Here is a 16,670-nt window from a genome sequence, read left to right as displayed (position 1 = left end):
TCACCACAGAATCACACCATCTGTCAGATTCAGGAAAGATTTGATCACTTCACTGGAGTCTTCCTTTATGGCTCTTAAAGAGTCATGTTAAGAGTTTTCTCCTTTTGAAGACCAGGGACAACTTACAGTATATTTCCTGAGGCTAATTCAACTGAAGTGAATTATTATGTCCCTTTCTTTGTCATATTCATCTCTTCCCTTCATCTTGGATTCAAACTTTTTCTTTTTGTCATAGGCTGGACAAGTTGAAAGTGGACCAGCGAACGCCTCAGGAGTTGAATAACTTGCTAAACCACAGAGTGTTAACGCGGCCTGAGATCCAGAATAACGAACGTAACAGAGAACCTGTGCGACAGAACTCCCTCTCAAGGGCTGACGACAAATGGCAGAAAGACGGAGATAAACACAACAGCCAGAGGGAGCGGGAATACTACACCTTACAAAGAGATGGAGAGAAATACTCACTAAAGAAAGATGGTGTGAGCTACATGCTTCAGAAGGATGGAGAGAGGTATCTCCTCCACAAAGATGGAGAGAAATACCTGTTGCAAAAGGATGGGGAGAAGTACTCGCTGCAGAAAGACGGAGAGGTAAATGCCATTCACAGGGATGTGGAGAAAGTTCAGAAAGTGGACAACAAGTACACAGTGGCATCAACAGAGGCGAAATATGCACCTACTAAAGATGGAGAGAAGTACCTGCTCACAAAAGATGGAGAAAAGTATGCTCTACAGAGGGTGGGCGATAGGCACACCCTCCAGAAAGATGGACAGAAATATGTTCCCCAAAGGGAAGTGCGGAGACAGCTTTCATTAAAAGAGACAGATAGATACAGCACGATGAGGGAGATGGGGAACAGATATGGTACCATTCAAGTTGTTGATAAATATGGCACTCTGAAGGAAGTGAGGAAGTACAGTACGCTACGAGAGGGGGATAGATATGCTGCTTTCACAGATGCCGAGAAATACGCTACAGTCCGGGATGGGAATAAGTATGGCTTCCAAAGAGACCCGAGTTCAGAGAGGTCTCTGACTAAAATCAGCAGCATCAAGCTGCAACCAGCTCAGGCTGCTGCCATCGCAGCAGCAGTGGCTGCATCACGCCAGAGCCAGGCCAACATCAACACACAGAAACCTGTGCAGGTCAACAGCTCTGGGTCAGCAGAGCAGCAGGGAGACTGTAGTCAAGCGAAGGTGGATGGCAGTCTGGCCAAAGCTCCTGTAAAGTCCCCAGCTCCAGTCCAGGAGCCTCAGAGTGGCCTGTCCAGAACAGGCTCCACACAGCAGCTGGAGCAGTGGGTCCACACACACAGGACAAGAGGACTGGACGATGACACGAGGAGGTGAGGCCCACTGGCTGCTTTTCTTACTGGACTTTTGGGAACAATAATGTCAGAATTATTGATGACATATTATATTCAACTTATCTGACACGTGATAGTATTCCACTGTTTTGCTATGGATTGCTACGTATTTAAGGATGGTGTAGCTGTATGTCATTTTACAAAGACTGCTGATCCAAATCACCATTAGACCAACACTCTTTGAGATGCACAACCACTCTGCATGCATATACAGTCCACAAAAACAAAGAGGCAGTCCAAAAAACAGCAGAGGCATCATGAGATTTGAGTCAATTCTGCATCAGAACAATATTTGGGGTTCTTGTAGAACTGACTGGGTTTATTGTCAACACAGTCCTGCTGCTGCTAACAGCCATTGTATTAATAGTGTGCACATTAGTGCACAGTACAGTGGTGTCAGGACAATTGATGATAGCCATGTACAACATTCTCCTCCGACATGTGTCTGAGCTTGTGTTCTATTTTCATTCTCTGTGAGGACACTTCAACAAATTCTGCACTTCTGTAACATTTTTCAAACAGAAGTTATTTTAAAGGGGACAATTGTTAAAACATTAGATGCTTTATTTCACAAATCCAGTGTTACAATAAGTTGCTGAGGAAGAGGCAAAAGTTACAGAAAGAGGAAGTGGGGAATAATTGCATATGTAAGTCAAGTAAGAAACAGGCAAAGCTGTTGCCTGGCAACATATATCCTGAGGCTTAGGAACTAGATTTTATAAAGTTCAAACTAAAAAAAGTTAGATCAGAAATGTCAAAATAAAAAAGTAGAAATGGATGAGAGAGAAAATAATTTTGCACAAACAAGTAGGAACACAGAGTTGTAAGTTTAACAACAATCTGTTGTGCAGATGTGAGTAAGTGCTGTACAAATGTATTCTCTGCAGAAATTGAGCAGAGACATGAATAACATGAGCAGTTTTCTAAGGTACGTACTATTCAATCCTAATGGTTTGGTTGGAGAGCAAATAGTAATGTATATGTTGTATTGTAGTTTTTGCAGTTATTTCAGTCATTTCATGTTTAGATAAATGGCATAAATGCACACGTTGGAATTTTCCAGTTAAAATTCACTTAAAAGAGAAAACGTTTAAACATACTCTTTGCTATCTTAAAACTATATTTTTAGAGGCTGATTCTGTAGCCATCATCAGAATGTTTTATTTATCTAGAAACCAATAAAACCCTGCTGCAGTGCTAACTGGTGGTTACTGCAGGCAGCTGGTGGAAGTAATCAGGGCTCTCTGGGCAGGATCAAAGTTATAGTAAGTCTATACTCAAATGAAATGGAATGCAGAAATAATTTATCCTAAAGGTAAATTATAAAGTTGCAGTATTTTTTTTTATCAATCATTACAGGCTTTAATTATGCATGGTTATTGCTGCTGGCAGAAATGACCTCCTGTACCATTCTGTGTTGCAGCAGAGCTGACGAAGCCTCCTACGAAACACACTCAGCACTATTTTATTTAGAGGGTGGGAATTATTATCCATTATGTTCATCAACTTGTGCAGCATTCCTCTTTCTACAGTCAGGTCCAGGAGCTCCGGAGCAGTCCTCAGCACTGGGCCTTTATCAGTTTGTTCACTTTCTTTGAGTCATTGGCTCTGATGCTGCTGCCCCAACAGATGGCTGCGAAGCACTCTCCATCACAAAATGGGGAAAACATGCATCATTTTGGTGCAGACACCAAAGAACCTTAGCTTCTTCATGAAGTCTGTTCTGTCCCTTCTCGGAGGCAACTTCAGTGATGCATTTCCTGTCCAGTCTATTCTCCAGGTAGACTCCCAGGTGTTCATATTTCTCAATGACCTACACCTAGTCTCTCAGGTTGGAGACCGTGTTTTTCATGACTTGAGATGAGTTGATTGTTCTCACACCATGCCACAAAGTGGTCAAACAGTTTTCTGTACTCTGCCTCTTGTTCACGACTGATATACCCAACAATGCAGAGTCATCTGAGTATTCTGGAGATGACAGAACTCTGAGATGTACTGGAAGTCCGAGGTGTAAAGGGTGAAGAGGCGGTGAGAGTACATTCCTGTTTGGTTCTCCTGTACTGCTGACCACCTTCTCGGACACACAACCCATATCTGCCGCTTCTCACATAATAACACACGCCGATTTGTATTGAAAGCACTGGAGAAATCGAAGAACAGGATCCTCACTGTGCTGCCTGCTTTGTCCACATGTGAGTTTAGGTAAATAGGTATCAACTCCAGAACGATAAGCAAACTGATGGGTCCTGCAAAGTGCTCTTGCTTACTGAGGTGAGCCAATTACAGTCTCTCAAGAACTTTCCGGATGTGAGATATTAGGGCAATTGGTCTGTAGTCACTGAGGGCAGATGGATGAGATTTTTTAGGTATCCGAGACTGATGTGCAGAATTATATCGTAGAGGTATAGCAGGAAAGGTTTGGGTACAGGTAGGGTGTGAGGTCTGTCGAGCTGGAAGCAGTTGAGGAAAATGCTGTGTTGATCGGAGCTGAACCAATTGAAACACATTTTCAGCTTATTAGCTCTGTCCAGGGGTCCATTAGTATGATCCCTCTTCTCATTGACGCCTGTGATCATCCCTGACCACACATCAACTGTTCTGCTGGAGCTTGCTTTCTATCTTTTTTTCTGTAGGCATCATTGCTCTCTTTAATCTCTCTTTTCAGCTGTGTTTTAACACTAATCAATAACTTTTAGCCTGGCAACAATTGAGCTGACGACATCACAGACTGTGTCGGCAGATACACTGCTACAGAATAACACCTGGTATTACCCTGTAGGTAATATGAATGTAGACTCACAGCTAACAGTTCAGTCAAATCTTCACATCGATTCATAAGCATGCGTGGGGTGGAAGGGTACAGTGTAGAGAAGGAAGTCCCTTTCAAGTGTTTCATTAGCTGGTAATGGGTGAAATGATAACAAGGTTCTCATTACTTAATGTTCCTTAATGTCAAATTGAAAATGTAGCAAAAGTCTGCTCATAAAAGTAGCAGGATAATTAAATTCAGTCAAGCACACCATACATGTCAATGTTCATACACACACACACAGCTAATGAGGCTAGTTCCTATTTAGTAAATCATGATTACATGCATTGATTCACTGGCTCCCTGCAGCAGATGATAGTGTTCATGTCATACCTAGAGGTGCTAGCTGCTAACTGGAGTGTGTATGGTTGTTTGTCTCCGTGTGGCCCTGTGATAGACTGCCCCCCCCCCCCCCCCCCCCCCCCCCCCTCAGATTCAGAATTGGATTAAGCAGGCATAGAAAATGGATGAATGGATGGATGTTAACTGCCTAAGGTTTTGTCATTTAGGCCTCGGCGAAGGTCCAACGTAGCCAGTGTATATTGAGTTTGCTGTATTGAGTGTGTGTCTTCTGAGGTTCTGGGATTTTACAAAATGCCAAATACCGTTTCACTAGTTTAGGTTTATCGTGCTCTCAAAAAGAAGCCATGACATCTCACATTTCAGAGTCAGGTTTCAAAAACAATCATTCTTTTTGGAAATGTCATCACTCAGGTCAGTGTTTCCACACTTATTTTGCTTCAGTGGATGCCATTTGACCATTCTGACCGTCCAGTAATACAGGGAAGCTAAGATCCTTGATCTGTGGTGATTAGCCAATACACCTGTTGATCAAATCTGTTTATTGTCACTTCCAGTGTTACATCCTACCAGACCTTACCCAGAAACATGCCCAGCCACCGTCCACACCTTGTGCCACGCTACCCTGAAGGCTATCGCACACTGCCGCGCAACACTGTGATGAGGCCTGACAGCATCTCCAGCGTGGCAGGCTCTGTCTACGACCGGGCGCTCCATCCAGTCTGCACCACCACCATCAATACAGCAGAGAAGAGGAGGTCAATGAGGGACGACACCATGTGGCAGCTGTACGAATGGCAGCAGAGGCAGGCCTTCTCCAGGCAGAGTCTGGCCCAACCGTCAGGTACACCTGTCCTACACTGAAGAGTAGCGTGGCATGTTCTGGCATGGATTATTAAGATATGCACATGTATACATATACATCTTATGTTGAAACAGATTGAAAAAACCCTGTGATTATTTAAGCATTCCTAAGAAGCTTTTATACTAATTTGTTGTCCTGTCAGCTACAGTTTGAGCCTGAGTCATAGTAGGTCCTAATAGCCACCCCAAGCACCCTGAATACCTGAAAGGAGTTGAATATATCACCCTTGCCCAAACAAAAAAGCCTTATCTTTATAGAGTACAAGCCATTTTCTTAGCCCACTTCATCCTGTAGGGCCACCAGGTGAAAGGTGGAGTACACCCTGGACAGGCCAGGTCAGTCCATTACAGGGCCAACACACAGGCAGACGACCATCATGTTCAGACTTACATTTATGGGTAATTTAAAGTCTCCAGTCAACCAAACATTCCTGTGTTTGGACTGTGGGAGGAGTGCTTGAGAAAATCCACAGGCACAAAGAGAACATGCAGACTCCAACATGTGAGGTGACAGTTCAAACTACACTTTCCTGATCCGTGCTCTTTGTGTTTTAACTGAGATATTTAATACTAGTTATTTTAGTGTGGAACATCTTCATAGTGTTTAGGTCAGATGAACAAAGTTTTGCTCCCTGGTTGATTGTCTAAAAAATTATAAAAAAAAAATTGTTTAGGCATTTTTTAGTACTATGCAAGAGGTCTGAAATACCTGGTTAATTTGTACTCAGTCCATGAAAATGTGACAAACCTGATCAAAAAGAGAATGAAAAGAAAACGAATGCATGTTTGCTCCAATTATGTAGTTATCAATATTAAATATTTCTGTGGCTTGTATGTCATGTTCAAAGACATCCCATATTTATCTCTGAATATTACTAGCTTTGACAATGAGAATTGGAAAAACTTTCATACATTTAGTGTTGTGGAAGACCCTTTATCCTCTTTTATCCTTTATCCTCTTTAGACCCTTATAATCCCTATATCCTCAAACAAATAAGTAGCATTCTGGCACAGAATCATCGACTAGATGTCAGATAACTTGTGTTGTGTCTTTAAAATGTTCAAAAGAAGTTAGCAGCCGATTTTCACTAAAGGAACCCCTAAAGCAGTTAATTTGTCCCTTCAAAGGAACACATATTAATGCTAATGTCATGATAAGAGTCCTAACAAAGCCCTAGTCCACAGTTTCTGTTTTATTAAAAATGACTTGTTAAAGTTTCTTTCATGTTTTTTTCTGGTCATTATTTCTGTTTAAAATTCTCCACAAAAAGCAGAGATCCTTAATAAACCCTGCTCACACAAACTCTTGTCTGCATAGTGAAATGAATATGATACCGTAAGATCTTATTACATAGTTTGCATGTTTCCATGTTTTTATCGCGTTTGATTTTACCGGGAGACATTTTTTATTTTTCAAAATCTTTTCAATGGCTTAACAACATATTTACTTTCATCTCTCAGTTGCGGAAGGGTCCTTCCTCAGAGGCATTAGTTATGGCTCTGACATTACAAAGGCTGGAAAGGCGGGAGTAGCGGCTCCTTCTACAAGCCACTTTTCATATGCCTAAAGTGTGTTATTATGTTGGATGTTTGCCACTAGCTTTACTTGCATTAATATGGTCTGCCTAGAAAGTGTCAACTGGCCAGCTTTCACGCTTGGTAAGTGCTCCATCTGGCCATTATTTATACCCACTTAATCCAATTTAAGGTTGTGGGGGGGCTGGAGCCTATCCCAGCTGCCATTAGGTCACCAGTCCATTACAGGGCCAACACGAGATAAGCAACCATTCACACTCACTCCTACGGTCAACTTAGAATCATCAATTATCCAAATATGCATGTTTTTGGACTGTGGGAGAAAGCTAGTATATGGTGTAGCCCTAAGTGCTCCGTGATAACATGATATCATCTACTCAGAGTTACATTTCAGTTGTGTTGTTCAAGCAACTCTGCTTTCTGTTTTGGAATATGATTTAATTTCACAGGGTGTTACAAATTGTCTCCACTGTGACATTGTTTTTTATGTGTCCAGCTGTGGGTCATTATGGCACCCTGCCCAGCACAAAGACCATGGGCAACATCTCTGAGCATACCATGGCGCAATCCATCACAACCTCACCGTCTCACGGTTCCCTGGCACTCTACAGCACCTTCTCCCCTCCCCGCCAGCAGGTCACTCACAACCCCAGCAGCACACAGTCCGAGGTATCTTCACCTGTCCTCAGAGGGGATGTAACATTGGACCGTAGGCACAGGACACAACTCTCCAAGGTAAAGGGAATTGCCCTTTAGGGGAATGTAAATAATGGAAAACTTTATGCAGCTCATGTGATACAAAGAGAAGCAATACATTGTGATTCACAACAGATTACAAACACAGGAACATTAAAAACAAAGTGAAAGCATTTTTATTTCATGTGAACACTGCATCTCTGAAGGTTGCGCTCCACTGTTGCACAGTTACTGTGACAGGGTTAGCAGCAGAGTACTCTGAACAGGCAGCCTGTAGGGAGATCTTAGTGTTGGAGTTCTACATGATTTCCTCATGTGCAACCAAATCAGCATTTTCATGCTAATGCTATAGCTTTCCCAAGCAGCCGTATGTGGTTGCTGAGGAGAAAGCTCACTCTCACTGACATGTTAAGGGGTTTCTTTCTTAAAGTCATTCTGACAGTCAGAGCTGAAATGTAGAGAGTAAATAGCTGGCAGTCTCATTGCAGTTCTATTCTTAGATTTCGACTCAGAGGAAGAAAATTAGATGAAAACAGCTTTGTGCTATTCAAACACTGATATGCTTGGCATGCCTTCCACCATCATCAAGGATGTCCTTGTTAGAGATGGACATATTGTGAATGTGCGGCGTCCACAGATGCTTCCTGTGATTAACCACTGACAGTATTAGAGAGTGAGTGGAGTCCACTCCTGCTGTTGCATATTTAAAAGCCAGGCCCAGTCCTTGTCCCATAACACCTCAGATCAGCTTGGTGCTCATGCCTGACACTTTCGACAGCTCACCTTGATACCCCAAGCCAGCACATGTTCAGCTTTGAATTCATATTCTCAGAGAGGAGCAGGAAGTGAAACATTGTTCTCTCCATGACAGGCAGATGGATGAATATACTGTGTGGTACCTCTAACTATTTGAGAAATATAGATGGTCTGCAGCATCATTTGAGCATGCCTTAAAACAGGAGTCACAAGGCAAAAAGGAGACGTGGACTCTGAATCAAACCTTTCACCTCAACTAACCTATTATATTTAAAGGATTTGAATTAGGTTTGAACAATACAATTGGGTAAAAATGTTGCCCGATGGCCTTAACAGTTTCCATTTCAATAGTGCCTTAGTGGATCCAAGTGCTTCTGGTCACCTGAATTGCAATGAGTCAACCTGACATTCTCATCCAATCCCACAGTACGGCTGCCCCTCTGATCGGCGCTCCATAGCAGCCTCTGTTCCTCCTCAAACCATCACCCCACAGTCACTGCAAGGCAAGACGGTAAGTGTCACCCTGCAACACCCGGCCATCTGTTGCTCACACTCTCACCAAAATGCAACTAACACCATGTGGATGGTTCTCAGCTGCCTTATGTTGCTGTTTATTTCCACTTTTTTTCCACACACACACACAGGAGCTGAACAAATGGAATTGTATTTGCTCTCAAATTAAAGCAAACACGGTTAAGAGTGAGGACTCATGTGTTTGAAGCAGGCAGCAGAACATTTTATGACTGCTATGTGGCAGTTGAGAGCCCCGGAACTTTGATAAGAGCATTTTCCACAGGGATTTTTGTAATTTATTGTTTTGTCACCAAGGTTCCTGTGTTTTACTCTGTCTGCGTGTGTGTACCTGTATTTGTATAAGTGTATACAGTCATGTGTTTCTGTACATTTGTTCGTCCATGAATCAGTAGAACATCCAGGAGCTGACAGACAGTGATGACTAAAGCCTCGTAAAGACTAAAAGATTTTCAGCGCCATCGGATCGTCACATTGTTCAAACTACACAACATTTGTCTCTTGTGTGCAGGACTTTTAAAGTTGTGGCGTGTTCAAACTACATGGCTGGTCTGCAGCAGGAGCTTACACACTACAAGATTTATCTCCAGACTGAACCCCAGACTCATCTGACTGCTCTCTATCAAGCACTTACAGCTGTCATGTAGACAATTCTCTCTACAGCCTCTTTCACATATGCCTTTTACGCCTTTGTTACACATCACGCCATGTGTGAAAGTACAAGGCAGAATGGGGGGCTCAAAGTTGATCTGCAGCTGATACACCTCTGAGCCAGCAAGAGAGATAGTAACAGAGGAGATATGGTCGCACCTCCTGTGTGCTTCCACACATCAAGCCGCCATCGCAGAACTTGCCAGTCTAACCAACGGTGCTGTCGTCACTCGTGTCGTGATGCAGCACTGATCCCCCCCTTTTTGGCAAGTGTGAATTTCAAGGAGGAACAGCGTCGAGTTAACAAGAACGTCTTGTGCTCCAATAAGGCGCAGTGTGAAAGAGGCTTACAATAAAGCTACAACATATACAACACATTCATCCTCTGGTGATTCAGTCTGTTTTATCACCTGCTTGTTGAGGAGAAAGAGTCAGCTTCTCTCTGAGTCAGTTATGACATCTCACACAGGAAACATCAGGTAGACATGGCTGCTCTCGCCAACATTTCACCAAATTCTGCTGTATTTCCTGAGCAGACTGTGGTTTCCTCTTCACGCTCTCCCTCATATTGCTGTATGCGTTTACATTCCTTTTCGAGGGTTAACCCCTGTCCTTGTGTCACCTGACCCTGTCTCTTGTGCTGTCATTGGCTGCAGCTCCTTGCTGACGTCTCACTCACAACTCCTTCCCTGTTGACTGCTCCAGAACACCAGACGTGTTATATTCAGTTGAGGCTGGTACATGTCAGTGAGCCTTGCAGATCGTGTCTTTGGAGCTTTGGCACATAGTGATTGATGGCTGCTGTTCAAGCAACTGAATTGATTCAGATCTGGAGCATTTTGTATTTGTCCTCCAACATTTTCCAGGACTTATCTGGGCTTAGACTCAAGTGATGTGAACAAATCCTTATAGAGTCATGAAGTCAATGAGAGGCTACTACAGTTTCAAGAACAGTTCCTCTCAAATTGACATGCTTGAATATGTTTTAAATGCTTCAAATGGAGTTGTTCTTTACAGACTTTCCATCTGACCGTGCTGAGTTTTTTGTTCATACTGTGTTACTGTGAAGATATGGAGCTGAACTGTTTGTTGCAACTGCTCAACAAATACCATTCAGTCATCTGTGTATAATATCACTGTGCTCCCACAATGATGATGTAAGTCATCTAGTGTTGGTTTAAATGCACCATCCTACAAGCCAAGGATTGAAATTGTCTTTATTTAAGTATTAATCTGTAAAAAAAATCACTATGCTGACACAAAAGGTTATTGTAGTGGTTATTTCTTCTGCTCTGTGTGTTGCTCTGCGCAGCCTGAGGAGCTGACACTGCTGCTGATCAAGCTCCGCCGGCAGCAGGCGGAGCTCAACAGCCTGCAGGAACACACAGTAGCTCAGCTAATGGCCCTGGGTATGGAGGGGCCCAACGCCAAGGTCAGCATTGAGTGTATACATTTGAGTGTGCATGCACGCATGTGTGCTTCCCCAGCAAGCAGTGAGAGTCGCATATTTTGTGTTTATGTTTGTCTGCAAGAGGCTCCTGGTGTGAAGCAGTTCTCTCCAGATCAAACAGAATTTAGTGTGTTCTCTAAGTTTCAGTGCAGAAAATATCACTGACAGATGGTAACATCAGCTCATTTGTCCATCACTTTGGTTACAAATTAAATTCTTTGTAGAACTTGTGAAAATAATTTGACTCTTATGAATGGACGATCCCTACCTCTTTTAATCTAGCACCATGGCAGCTTTATAGCTTTGGTTCCAATGGACATATGCAAGCCATCATTACATTCACATGAAATTTCAAGCGTCCTTATTGATCCTATATAATAATGTGTGGTACTCCCTAAATTCTGCATCAGTGTCAAGACAAATTGTTTGATTTGTCCAATATTTAGCAACAGCCTCAGCTCTATCAAAGTCTGCCACATTGGACACTCCAAGTTCAGGCTCCTATTAAGATGACTTGGAGTAATCTCCATCACCAAGCAAATCTGACAGAAACCACAACCCAGGCATTAAATCTAAAGCTTTTTTGACAGGTATAAGGTTTTGCAAACATCATCATGTTTTGCGACCAAAGTGGATGACGTTGTACAGTGGTCATGTCCCAATGCTCACCTTCCCCATGAATCCTATGCATGATTCCTCTGTCAACTTTAAACACAAACTCATGTGTAATGGTCAAACAGCTGCAGGTCATGTTTTTCCAGCTCTAATTTTTCTTTGTAGACACATCAAACACAATATCTCTTAGAGTATTGTGCTGCTGGTAATGTTTGCACACAGATTAGTGTGTCATTTTGGGTTGGTGCAACAGTGTACAGCCTTTCTTGTCCTCTACATGGGTCAGTGCAGTGTTTGCACTTCTTTCCACGCATGCCAGCAGTTGTGAACCCAGGTAGCATGGATGCATCAGAGCAGATACATCAGACAGAGTTTAGAATCAGCGAATGAGCCAACTACTACTTTGGAAAAGACTAAGTTATTTTTTCATGCATGAACAATATGCACGGAGCATGTTTGACATCCTGGTGTTTAGAATTCATAATGTATTATTTTCTGCATTTTGAAATAGAGACTTACAGTGTAACACAATTTCATGTGTCTTGAACTAATTGCATCAAATTGAGCAAGTGACCTTGTTATTTGTTTCAGCTATGCTTAATATGCAGTTAGCTGGGCCGCTCATGCGATAATAAGATAATGATATAAAACCATAATGCATGGCTAAACGATTGCATATAACAGTAATGGGGTTTGTCTGAAGCTACTTACATAAAAAAAGAAAAATCAAATCAAATCAGGCTCTCTACACTTTTTGCATCATATTCACATAATTACTGGGAACATGGGTTGTAACTGTGTAAAGAAAGCATCAGAATTTAGCCCTTTTCACACTGCTTGTTTAAGGTAGGACTGTTGCACCTCGCTGCCCGTATGAAGTGGAATCAGGGGTCTGAATGGCAGGGACAGCTGGTGGAACTTGCTGCTCTCGATGCAGACACTTGTTATTCGGGGTTGTGGGCGTGCTGTTTGGAGATTCACACTGATGGAATGCTGCGCCTCCTCTTTTTGGTTAGTATAAACATGCAAATGCGAGCAGCAGCAACATCTTTCCAGCAATATATCAAAATTCCGTGAGGAAAAGGCTCTGGTCATCGTTTTTTTCTTTCCTGGATACACGCTGTGCAGCCCATGTGAAACTATTTTCACAAACCCTAGATCGTGTCCGGTGCTGTCCTCGTTAAACAGTTGAAGCCAACCTCTTTAAACTTCAGTTTACAACGGGAACTAGAGCGTGGTGGCATGCACCGTGGTTAATTATCCTCTGTTTCTCATTCCTTCCACACCTTTGACCAAAACTTTCCCAGCATCTTTTTCCTTACCTTCCTTTGTCCTCTGCATCCACTCTTGTGTTTCTGTATCTACCAAAACAATATGAATTTACTTTTCCTGCTTCCTGTCTTCCTTCTTCTGTGGCCGCTGCAGACAGATGTTCTCTCCCACCACCTCCAGCGGAACCTTGTTTACCTTGACAGCCAGGTGAGGAGTTCTGAGCTCATCCTCTCTGACTCTGCCATTCGCTTTTCCACAAGATAAAGACTGAATCAAGCAAAACATTTAGTGAGGCAATGAATCTTTGTAACCCTTGGTACTCAAATACACGAAGAAAACATGTATGTGATTTTAGATAGTTCTGTTCATGCACATCTGTTATAAAGTCTGTGTTTGTCTAATTTTCTTCATCTGCTCCTTACTGTGAGTCCTTTAATTGCAAACTTGAACTCCAGGTAGCTCAAGCCACTCACACTGTCCCAGTTTGAGCCGCAGCAAACATTTTTCTGACTTGAGGTGACCTCTCCAGTACTTCTGATTTACCATATTGTAACTGAGCGCTGTTAATGCAAACATGTCTTTTTAAGATAAGCTAATTGTTTGGTTTCACTTTACTTCAGCATGCCATGAAAATAAACCTGCTAAGCTTAGATGTAAATAGTTGTGATGCAGTTATAATGCAGCTGTTTGAGTGCGGAGTCTGTGTAGAAAGTTCTGATATACAAGAATATATGTATTCACAGTCAGAGCGCAGGTTCTGAACAAACCATCACACACTTCAAAGAGGATGTAAATCTACATGCTGATTCTGATGGACAGAAATCACTAGCCAAATTAGCTACTTGATTTGATGCTGTATAGCTTATTTAATGCTGTATTAAGTCATGGCCATATTTGCATTTACTTAACACTTCACCTCTCTGACTGATTGCAAATGCCAGTCTTATATTCTCCAGACATGAACAGCTCAGAAAGCATTATTTTTTAGTAGGGGCATTCTGAAAAAAAGAGGTAAGAGTAGGAATTCAGCTTGTAATTTTTTAAAGGTTGGACAAATTATTGGATTTTATCTGTAGTGTTTGTGTATGTGACACCTATTAAAATGCCTTTATCATTATACCATGCATGCTCAGGCTTCTGAGCTAATGACAAAAGACCTAGATGCCAACATCTGACTAAAGGCCGATGATCTCTGGGCTATAGGCCAGCACTTCTTCCCAGGATTCCTGTAGTATTGAATTTGACGGCTCAGCTCAGGAGTAAATTGTTCTCCCAAATGGTTTGATTATGTAGGTCTGTTTGTGCCCATATGCGTACATGATACAAGCCAGGGTAACAATCCATCTTGTTCATTTAAAGGGGCCAGTTCAAAGTTAATTGCTGCTACAATAAAATACTGCTTAAAGTAACATGAGAGAAAACTCATTTTTGCTCATTGGCTCCCCCTACAGGTGTGGGATGTAACACCACTGCTATAAAAACAGATATCTTTTTGAGCCCTGCACATGTACAGCCATACGTGAATTTTTTTGTCATGTTGAAGAGGCCACAAAAATGCCATCAAGAGCCCCCAAAAATCCAATTAAATTCAGTTTTATTTATATAACGCCAAATTACAACAATTGTCATCACAAGGCAGAAAATGTCAAGCAAAGGGGGACAGGGCTTGAAAACCAAAGTTGTGAACTGCAGTATCTCACCCCCGGGGTGCTCTAGTGCAGTTTTGGGCACAGGAATGTGCATAACAAAAGTCTAAGTCAAAGTTTTAAAGTTCACCAACTTCTCTAGCATTGCTTTGAAAAAAACAAATGTTCTGATCTATCTGTGCATGGTCTTGGACAATCAAATGAATCCAGGGTGTTCTCAAACATACTAAGTTTTCACAAGTTGATATTCATTGAAAATATTATGTGAACACGTCTGGCTCAACTAGAAAAGACAATGTTTCAAACCTACCAGAAACTGACATGAATTAATTATTAACATGCATTACTCTGTAATAACCTGTAATAACCTTGTCCTGGACCAGCTTGGGTCTTTTGTCATCATTAGTAACTAAGTGGTTGGTTAATGCTTTTCTTCACCTTATGGGACTTCCGTGGAAATGTTAGGAATGTTAAAATGCAGGTAGTATACCATAGATTGTATTAGCTGCAGGTTGTCATGTTAAATGTTTGGGTAGACAGTTTGACCAGCAAATTGTATACTTGAGACTGATAAGAGAAGGCTGGAGTGGATGAGCCCATTCAGACCTGAAGCAACATGTCTGTGCTTTTACCTTTCAAGTCTGATGAAATGTGATTAGATAATTTTTAAAGGACACAAGAACAGTGAGTATTGAGTAACAAAGTCAGTAACTGAAAGATCTACCTCTGAAAGACTGAAAGATTCTATGTTTACTTTCTTTAGAGGCAGGCAATGAAAAGGTTTCAGTCAACAGTTCAAGTTCTCCTGGTTTTAGAAGGCTTTGCTAAATGTAGACTCAGGTCTGAGTGGCTTTGCAAAGAATAGAAGCATTTGGCAAACCAAATTTATCTTGTACTGTGCAAAGACAGAAAGACTTTCATCTCTTCCATCACCTTTTATCAGTGCAACAGTATCTGATCCCTGCAGCAAATGTCTTATTACACTACTGTGTCCCCTTCCTCCTCCACACTGCACTAGACGAAGGAGAATGAGCCTCTAATCTTCATGATTCATACTATGATCGAGAATTCGGCACCAAGGCCGCAACTCTACCAGCAAGTAAGGTTTTTGGCAGGCTCTGGCTTGAGTCAGTGGGAGGGCGGTCCACTTGTCTGCCAACCAAACTGTTGCTCAGTCAAAACCCTCTCATGGAGTTTTCTATAAGCTTTTCATCAGTTGAGTAGCGTAGTTAACATCTAGTTATCCCCCATCGAACTGTGCTGAGGCTGAAGAGTTCTTTCTCAAAACCAAATGTTCAGCACTTAAAAGAATACACTTGGGTTTCGTCATTTTTTTCTGGCAGAGCTCCAGAATTTGAGGTTGACTGAAGTGAGGCAGACTCAAGCCAGAACTCTGCCATGGTAGCACAATGACTGTGTATGCACAGGTTCCCCTCCATCATCATCCTCTTGTTTCACCATGTGGATATAGTCAGCCTGTCCATCAGCAAGTCTTCACCCCAACACCAGCTGAAGTGCATATGAAACTTTCTTTGTTTCAGCAAGTCATTTATGGCTTTTCTGTGTTGATGCTGCTGGAAGTGACTGAAGTGAGCATGTCTCTTGGTGTGCTGTCACATAGCTCTCATGTCTCTCATCATCGGTCTTCATACACCACCTCTCCTTGTTTGATATTTCTTAGAAATCTGCACTGTTTAAATGTCTTTGTCTTAAAGGTTCTGTTTCTTTATGATTTTTACTTTTAGCATTTAAAAGAATAAGTCTACAATTTATGAAATACAGCGTCAGAATTATTTAAAATGAGGTTTGCCCAGTTTGAAAATAAAGAGAACCATCTTCCCAAAGTAGCAAAACCTATCTGCTGAAGCCTTTTAATGGACACCTTTTATTTTGTTAAACTGATTAAGCTGTCTGCTAACAGCACTACTGCTGCAGCACAGGTTTCCAGATAAGGGGAGCGAGCTCCAGATTAGTAAATCATTACGTATTCAGTCATAGCCACTGTATTTATATCACACCAGTTCACAACAAGTCCTCAAGTTCTCTCAAGGCACTTTACAGGAAAAGTTCAAAACAGTCCAATATATCAATAGTTGTATAAAGCCAGCTCATAAAAAGTTGCTCTGCTCAGGAAGTTGCATCAAATCATGAATTTGAATCAGTCCACTGCTCTGTACA

The 16,670-nt window shown here is 41.9% G+C and overlaps 1 protein-coding gene across 10 annotated transcripts in view; it reads left to right on the top strand.

The window, feature by feature from the left end:
* The window catches only part of plekha5 (pleckstrin homology domain containing, family A member 5), a 155,888-nt gene that overhangs the window by 121,877 nt on the left and 17,341 nt on the right, over positions 1 to 16,670 (top strand). For 8 of the 10 annotated variants that reach the window (XM_072377874.1, XM_072377872.1, XM_072377873.1 and 5 more), the window contains 7 exons: positions 236 to 1,345; positions 5,033 to 5,319; positions 7,372 to 7,610; positions 8,755 to 8,838; positions 10,822 to 10,941; positions 13,000 to 13,053; positions 15,511 to 15,591. In XM_072377874.1, coding sequence (XP_072233975.1) covers positions 236 to 1,345; positions 5,033 to 5,319; positions 7,372 to 7,610; positions 8,755 to 8,838; positions 10,822 to 10,941; positions 13,000 to 13,053; positions 15,511 to 15,591 — 1,975 coding nt within the window. Of the gene's footprint in view, positions 1 to 235; positions 1,346 to 5,032; positions 5,320 to 7,371; positions 7,611 to 8,754; positions 8,839 to 9,369; positions 9,887 to 10,821; positions 10,942 to 12,999; positions 13,054 to 15,510; positions 15,592 to 16,670 lie in introns of those variants that run through there. The other 2 variants (XM_072377880.1, XM_072377878.1) reach the window with 2 other exon arrangements.

The sequence above is a fragment of the Leuresthes tenuis genome, unplaced genomic scaffold (genome assembly GCF_036924035.1).
Source record: "Leuresthes tenuis unplaced genomic scaffold, fLeuTen1.0.hap1 SCAF_23, whole genome shotgun sequence".
Lineage (NCBI taxonomy): Eukaryota > Metazoa > Chordata > Actinopteri > Atheriniformes > Atherinopsidae > Leuresthes > Leuresthes tenuis.
This window is presented reverse-complemented; position numbering and strand designations above follow the sequence as displayed.